The 7,731-nt window shown below is 37.8% G+C and overlaps 1 protein-coding gene and 1 long non-coding RNA gene across 2 annotated transcripts; one reads left to right on the top strand and one right to left on the bottom strand.

The window, feature by feature from the left end:
• Positions 1-224: 224 nt before the first annotated feature.
• On the top strand, positions 225-5,108 carry LOC107835777 (uncharacterized). Its single transcript, XR_001661600.1, has 3 exons — positions 225-324; positions 2,285-2,289; positions 5,095-5,108. It is a non-coding gene; the product is annotated as an uncharacterized LOC107835777 (long non-coding RNA).
• Positions 5,109-6,922: 1,814 nt separating this feature from the next.
• Positions 6,923-7,717, bottom strand: LOC103135229 (sperm-associated antigen 16 protein-like). Its single transcript, XM_007547851.2, has one exon. The coding sequence runs from the start codon at positions 7,663-7,665 to the stop codon at positions 6,940-6,942; it is 726 nt and encodes a 241-aa protein (XP_007547913.1). The 5' UTR covers positions 7,666-7,717; the 3' UTR covers positions 6,923-6,939.
• Between the last annotated feature and the right edge of the window lie 14 nt (positions 7,718-7,731).

The raw sequence follows: 7,731 nt of genomic DNA, 5'->3' as shown, positions 1-7,731 counted from the left end.
TTGCTTTTGAACATGAAAATCATAGTTGTAAACAGGACCAACATACTTCAAAATAAATGCCGAAAGTATAAATATTTTGTTAAAAATCAAACGCTACATAAACCCAGCCGATAACACTTTATCGGCTGTCATAAACATCTGTCATGAACATGAATAAGTCTTCATGAATATTTATGAATGCTGTCATAAAGCGTCATTCGGTAAATCATGACATTTTTATACAAAGTTGACATTATTGAAAATGTCTTTGTTTTGACAACTTGACATTAATCTAGACAAAAATGATTAATGATTGATTAATAGTATTCAGCAGGTTGTTTTCTTGTCAGCACAAAGATGGTACTCTTATCTTTCATGATAGTATTATAAAAATAAAGCTGTGGTCAATAAATCCCCACATATGATTTAATTACAATATGTAAATACGTTACCAGTTCAGACACTGCTAGGATCCTTTTATTGCAATAGAGCTTTGGAGCTGACGTCACAGCGTATGACGTTTACGTCGCTCGCTGAAGTTGGTTTCCATTTCTAGCTTCCAATAGCTAAAGGGCGGTTCCACTTAATTTTTCACTACCTTCCGCATCAATAATCGACTGTAGTTTAAAATCTACTATACCTAGACACTTCAAACCTGGACTAGATTATTCTGCTCTAATAGCAGAATATTTAAAACCGTGTTTGGGATTTGAGAAACCTTTTTCTGATTTGTGAAAACTCAATAAAGTTCAATTATCACCATTTTTTGGCATCTCTTTCATACTAGAACTGCTCTAATTAAAAAAATACAACTCCTAGACACTTCAAACCTATACCAGATTATTCTGCTCTAATAGCAGAATATTTATAACCATGTTTGGGATTTGTGAAACCTTTATCTGATTTGTGAAAACTCAATAAAGTTCGATTTTCACCATTTTTTGGCATCTCTTTCATACTAGAACTGCTCTCATTTAAAAAATACAACTCCTAGACACTTCAAACCTGTACCAGATTATTCTTCTCTTCAAGCTGGATATTTAAAACCATGTTTAGTATTTGTGAAACTTTTTTCTGATTTGTGAAACTTTAAAAAAGGGTGATTTCACCACTTTTTTTTATCTTGGTCACACAAGAACTGATCTATTTCCAAAACTACGACAGCTAGACTCTCCAAACTTCAACTGGATTATTCTCAACTAAGAACAGAATATTTAGAACCATGTTTGGGAGTTGTGAAACTCCCAGTCATGGTTTCAAATATTCTTCTACTAGAGCAGAAAAATCCAGTGCAGGTTTTAAGTGTCTAGATGTTGTAGTTTTTTAAGTAGAGAAGTTCTAGTATGAAAGAGTTCAACAAAAATGGTAATAATCGAACTTTAAGTTTTCACAAATCAGAAAAAGGTTTCACAAATCACATACATGGTTCGAAATATTCTGCTGTTAGAGCCAAGTTTGAAGAGTCTATGAGTTGTCTATTTTTAATTAGAGCAGTTATAGTGTGATCCAGATGCCAAAAAATGGTGAAAATCAAACTTTACTGAGTTTTCACAAATCAGATAAAAGTTTCACAACTCCCAAACATGGTTGTAAATATTCTGTTCTTAGTTGAGAATAATCCAGTTGAGGTTTGGAGAGTCTAGCTGTCGTAGTTTTGGAAATAGAGCAGTTCTCATGTGACCAAGATAAAAAAAAAAGTGGTGAAATCGCCCTTTTTGAAGTTTCACAAATCAGAAAAAAGTTTCACAAATACTAAACATGGTTTTAAATATCCAGCTTGAAGAGAATAATCCAGTCCAAGTTTCAAGTGCCTAGGAATTGTATTTTTTTCATTAGAGCAGTTCTAGTATGAAAGAGATGCCACAAAATGGTGATTATCGAACTTTATTGAGTTTTCACAAATCAGGAAAATGTTTCACAAATCGCAAACATGGTTATAAATATTCTGCTGTTAGAGCAGAATAATTTAGTCCAGGTTTGAAGTGTCTAGGAGTTGTAGTTTTTTAATTAGAGCAGATCTAAGGCGATCCAGATGCCAAAAAATTGTGAAAATCAACTTTTATTGAAGTTTCACAAATCAGAAAAGGGTTTCACAAATCCCAAACATGGTTTTATTCATTCAGCTTGAAGCGGAGAATAATCCAGTCCAAGTTTCAAGTCTCTAGGTGTNTTAAAGAAATGCATGCTCTTTTTTCACTTTTGTGGGCACACACCAGTTAGCATCACAAGACTGATAGACCGGCCCAGGTCGTGTAGTTGTTCCATAGAGCAGAATAATTTAGTCCAGGTTTGAAGTGTCTAGGAGATGTAGTTTTTTTATTAGAGCAGATCTAAGGCGATCCAGATGCCAAAAAAATTGTGAAAATCAACTTTTATTGAAGTTTCATAAATCAGAAAAGGGTTTCACAAATCCCAAACATGGTTTTATTCATTCAGCTTGAAGCGGAGAATAATCCAGTCCAAGTTTCAAGTCTCTAGGTGTAGTAGATTTTAAACTAGAGTCGATTAGCTAAGGTTAATGTTAGCCACAAAGTTTAAGTAAAACTCACCTTCATATCAGTGAATGTATAACGAGGCGTACGTCTTAAAACCTTTCTCCAGTTTACTTGTTGGGGCTTTGGATCGATGTACAAACCTTGGCCAAGTCCTGCAAGCACCTAGTGTAAAAGGCCATTTTCAATATATCGGAAATAATCGAGCCGCTTTTCCCCGAACGCGGAAGCTGAGGTGCAAAGAGTCCATTGTGTGGAAACAAGACACGTTCTCGAACAACTCGGCGCATTTATTTAACGTAGCACAGCAAATACAACTCACCGAACGAGCACAATGCCGTTTTCTATCTCTTATCTTATCTTTCTATCTCTTATCTTTCTTTCTATCTCTTACTCTTCCAACCGTTTCTCATTCATTCATGTCAGCGGCTCCACCTAATGGAGTGGAGTAGTATTACACAACACAACAACAGCGCTTCAGATTTTAGTAATGTTGCGTAGGCGGAAGAAAGCCGGAAGTAAGACTTTGAGGTCCGGAGGTTCTGTTGGGTGATGGAAATATGTTAGTCAAAAGTATTTCCTACAATTGAACTTGAAGCCAAGACTGTACCATGAACAGAAACTGAGAATAGTATGTTAATATAATGTTCTAGAAGGTCGGAAATAATCATTTCTGTTTATTCCATAGTTATGGATATTTCAGGCCTTCATGTTCAGTTGTGCTGTTGGTAAATAGTAGATGTCAGGTAACCTCACAGACTGATAAAGCTTTCTCACCAGCATGCAAATGCTAATGCTGGGGATTGATTCTACTTGAATGCACCAGTTAAAAAGTATCAGCTCAATTACTGAACCATGTGGAACTCCATGTAGCAGTTATTTTTTGTTATGTACAACAAAAAGTTCTATGACATTGTTTAAGATAACTTTAACACTGTTAAGTCACAGTTTTTAAAAACATACATAGCCACAGTTTTGATTGCAATACATTCACAAGCTTCAATAAGGGTGTGGCTAAAATTAGTTATTTTTTAAAGGACCAAGCAAACATTTCTCTAGAGTAAAGATTGTATTTAGCAAAGTGACGGGCATATTTCCTTATTCTGTAGATGTTCTGCCAATTTTTGATTTTGTTGTAGCCTAAAACAACTAGACTTAAAAGATTTGATTGTGTAGTCGAACAATTACTTTTTCTCTGACAATTACTTTCATTGCCCAACGTACTACAGTAATATGGAAACGTTTTTTGTTGGTAATCTTCAAAGTTATTCTTATCCTTGACATTACACAGACAGGGATCGGATGTACAGTCTTTGTGCTAAGGTGAGCAGAGCCGAGTAAAATTTGCAGGATTTTGTCAGTTCTGTCTCCAAGCAGTATTTCTCTGTAGCTCTCCTTGAAAATGATTGATGTCTCTGAATAACATCTACGAGCCACAGTGTCCTGCATACATTATTAAAGCAGAAAATACAACACAGTTAAACTCGCTGCCCCCGTATCCGTAGCAAAAAACTGATTTGTTTGAAGACGGGTGCTCACGGGCATAAAATGACTGCATAAATAAAGATTGGAAAATGAGGGGAGATAATTAACGGAAGTTACAATTTACAGCCTGCATAGATGGGATTAAGGGTAGAAACCGTGCGCCAAGGCAGGGACGTTTCCTACATCTGCATGAACCCGAGCCAAGGTTGAGGAGAAAAAGTGCTTCCTTGTTCTCCTTTCCCTTCAGATTGATAAAAAGGTCACCGCAAGCTTTAAAGTGGACAGAGCTGTCAGGGGAGGGAAGCCGAGAGGAACACGCAGAGAGTCGGGCAGGCGGGGGATGAATTGCAATCAGACTGCAGCCTTCGAAGATTGAGCCTCAAAGAGCATCGTGCTGGTACACATTAGGTCATTGTCTATGAGCAACCACTTCAGTGAACTTCGAATAGAGTAGTAGCTGTAATATGTGGTTGGAAAAAGTAACTGGTTTGTCCTTTTTGAGTCAGTTTTGCATGCGCTCATTTGAAAAAAGAAAACTAGCAACCAAAGCAACACAAAATAACCTCAGATTACAGAGTATGATTAAGTCTGACGGAGGGACACAGAACGGAGATAGGAATCACATGGGGCTTTTTCGTTTCCTTATCTCTTAGACAGAGTAACATCCCTATCTCTGTTGAGTTTGCACAATAACTGCGTCGGCAATAAATGTCAGTCAGAATCACAGATAAAGAACTAAACACCCATCCTCTGCAGAGAAGACGTACAAGGTGAGGAAGAAGAGGAGGATGAAAAGGGAGGGGATAAACCACACAGTGATTAATTGCTCCCGAAGCTCAAAAGCTCTCCGTAGTTCAGCTTCTCAACCATGAGGTTGAAGAGGACCGGCCGGGGCAGAAACACATTAACGTTTCATTTTCTGATCCTAAATCTGTCCCTGGAACGGACTGTAGTCTCACATTGAATTTTTATTTCAGAGTCATAAATAGATCTTTCAGGGCAGCAGAGCAAGCTGGCACTTTGGCGTTCCCGAGAGGACAATAAATCATTTGGTCATACGTACTGCAGCGGTGCCCCAGTCCCCGGATCAAAGAGTTTTCTCTGCATCTCTGCACCACTCCGCTGCCCAAGAATGAAGTTCAAAATTAAAAGCGGCTGCAAGAACTGAGAGAGAGAACATGCGCTGCTTTGTGTTTTGAATGATCATTAGTTTTTCAGTTGAGCATTCATCCCAAAGACAGGTATTAAGGGGCCTTAGAAAAATATTCTTCTCGCTGCACATCTGACCCCATTATAAATGAAGACGTTATTGTATTATTTTAACATTTTTACAGTAAATTGAAGCACAGTAGCATGTCATTGTGAAATGAAAGAAGAAATGACATGAAATATAAATCTGAAAGGTCAAGTGTCTGTTTGTATTAAGACCCAAAGTATATCAACGTGTCACAATGGTCCAGTCAAAGTCCAGACCTAAATCTGATTGAGGATGTATGGTAAGACTTGAAAGTTGATTTTCACAGAACTTGGGCTTGAGCAATCTAGCAAGAAACAATGGACAATTTTTTTTTGTCTGTAGATGTGAGAAGCAGGTAGAGACATACCTCATAAGACTGTACCTGCAGTGAAAAGTGATTATTTGATGTTCAATTGGGCTAAAAACAAATTTGTGCAAGATTTTCTTTTTTATTGAAAACTGCGTCCTTCATTTTCCACCTCACAAAGACACTTGTTTCTATGTATCTGTGACATAAAAACACAATAAAATATATTGACGTTTGTGGTTGTAATGACAAAGTGTGAAAACATCAGACACCGTAACGTGTTTTAACTTTACATTTATTCACCTTCAACAGATATTAAAAAAGGTTTTAGGTTGATTGAGTCTCGCTATGCACGGCACATTATAAAGACTACAGTAAAACAACAGCACACCAATGGAAACGCTAGAAATTCCTGGTCCTCCTGCAGGGAGGAGAATACTACACCGTGTTAAACATTCTCATAACAAATTCATAAACCTCTCAAAGTAATTTAGATCTGTTTTTGGAATATTAGCTGAAAAGTATTTGTGCAGAGTCGTATTTCTACTCAAAGCCACACAGTCTTACAGGCATCAGTGATGTGAGAGAAATCACGTTTGAAATCTACATGTAGTCTTTTTTTTCTGCTGCTGCAACTTCTGAATGGGTTTTCCACTGTGTAAAAAAAAAGACAGAGCTTGATGTTTACCGCCCTCTTGTGGTTAAAAACAGAACTTTTCAACTTGTTAAAACAAGACAAAATATGTTTGTGAAACATAAAAAGAAACGATGGACACAGTTAATCTTGATTTACATACAGGAAATCAAAAAACGTAACTTTTTCTTTAAAGCAAAATTTAGCTTTTTATTTTGTCAAAACTTTGTTCCCTGTAATTGTTTCCGTTTTCTTTTTTGTTTGGTGAATGTCTTTTTAGTGTTTGGTTAATGTTAAAATTTAAGAGGCCATGATTCATACTTTCTTTTATTTGCGATAAATTGTTTAATACATTTCCTAATTATTGTCGTTGTGAGGTTATTTGAGTAAGCGAAAGTGTGGCGATTGTGTAAAGGTTCGTGAAATGGTGTTCCTGTTACTGCTAACGTGGGTTTTTAAAGATTGTAGTTATTAAAAAACAAAACAAAAAACAAACAAAACAAAACAAAACAAAAAACAGTAGAAGCTTGTTGTAGCATAACTCCTCTCAGACTATTAACCTGAAAGTCTTACCAAATGAAAATGCTAACAGTTTTCTTCTAACTTTTTCAACTTAAAGTTTTGATTGTAAACCTTTAACCATGGCATCAAGATGGACAACAAAATTATTCCTCTAAACACTGCATTAATAATTACATTTATTGTATATTCTGTATTGGAAAACTTTAACCGACAACGACTTTATATGTCACCTATGCAAAAAAAATCCCAATAATGAATAAAGCACATTGTTATGAAGTTAGATTTATTTCAATGAACCATTGCTTTCATTGGTGGTCTGAGATGAGGCGGCATCCAGTCGGGCAGCCTGATTGTCCCCCTGGAGTAGCGCTTTGTCCCTCTCCAGCGCCACCTGCAGGACCTGCTTTGACAACGCCTGGTATTTGTCGCTCATCCTCTTTACTTCAGGCTGGTAGCCCTCACACTGCAGTTTCAGCTTTTTTATGTCCTCAATGAGTTTGTTTTTCTCTCTGACCAACCGTTGATGCTCCAGCCGGTGGGCATCTTTGGCTTTCTTGGCCCTCTGCAGGGCCTCGGCTGCGACAGCGGCCGCCTGCCTGTACTCCTCCTTCTCCTGCCAAGCGTTTTTCAGCTCTCCGGCCAAATGCTGGTTCTGAGTGTACACTTTCGGGATCAGGTCGATGTGCTTCGCATCCACCTCTCCTTTCTGCAGTAGCTCAGACCATTCCGCTTCAAAACACGCCAAAGTCCCCATCATGCCGTGTTGGAAAAGGAAATTCAGTAAAAAATCGAACACAGAAAGCTGTTGGTGAGTGATGCTGGGCCTCCGATTAAGTGAAGCGACCGCCTCTGCTCGGTCCTGGATGGCTTTCTCTGTCGCTTCCAAGTCTTCTTCGTGTCCTTCTTTTACGCCCTGATCATCTTTTAGAACGTCCGCACACTCCAGGCCATCTCCATCCTCCGTTGACTCTTTGAGATGTACTTTTCCATTTTTCTCAGGAGAGTTCATCTTCTCACTTGAACGTTGTGAGGGGAAAAAAAAGGTGTTTTGAACGTTGTCGTGGTTACGACGCGA

Source organism: Poecilia formosa, unplaced genomic scaffold, assembly GCF_000485575.1.
Source record: "Poecilia formosa unplaced genomic scaffold, Poecilia_formosa-5.1.2 Scaffold22, whole genome shotgun sequence".
NCBI classification, from domain to species: Eukaryota; Metazoa; Chordata; class Actinopteri; order Cyprinodontiformes; family Poeciliidae; genus Poecilia; species Poecilia formosa.
This window is presented reverse-complemented; position numbering and strand designations above follow the sequence as displayed.

Bases quoted from the DNA above. Each gene is read 5' to 3' on its own strand.
- LOC103135229 (XM_007547851.2), bottom strand. From the start codon at position 7,665: ATGAACTCTCCTGAGAAAAATGGAAAAGTACATCTCAAAGAGTCAACG.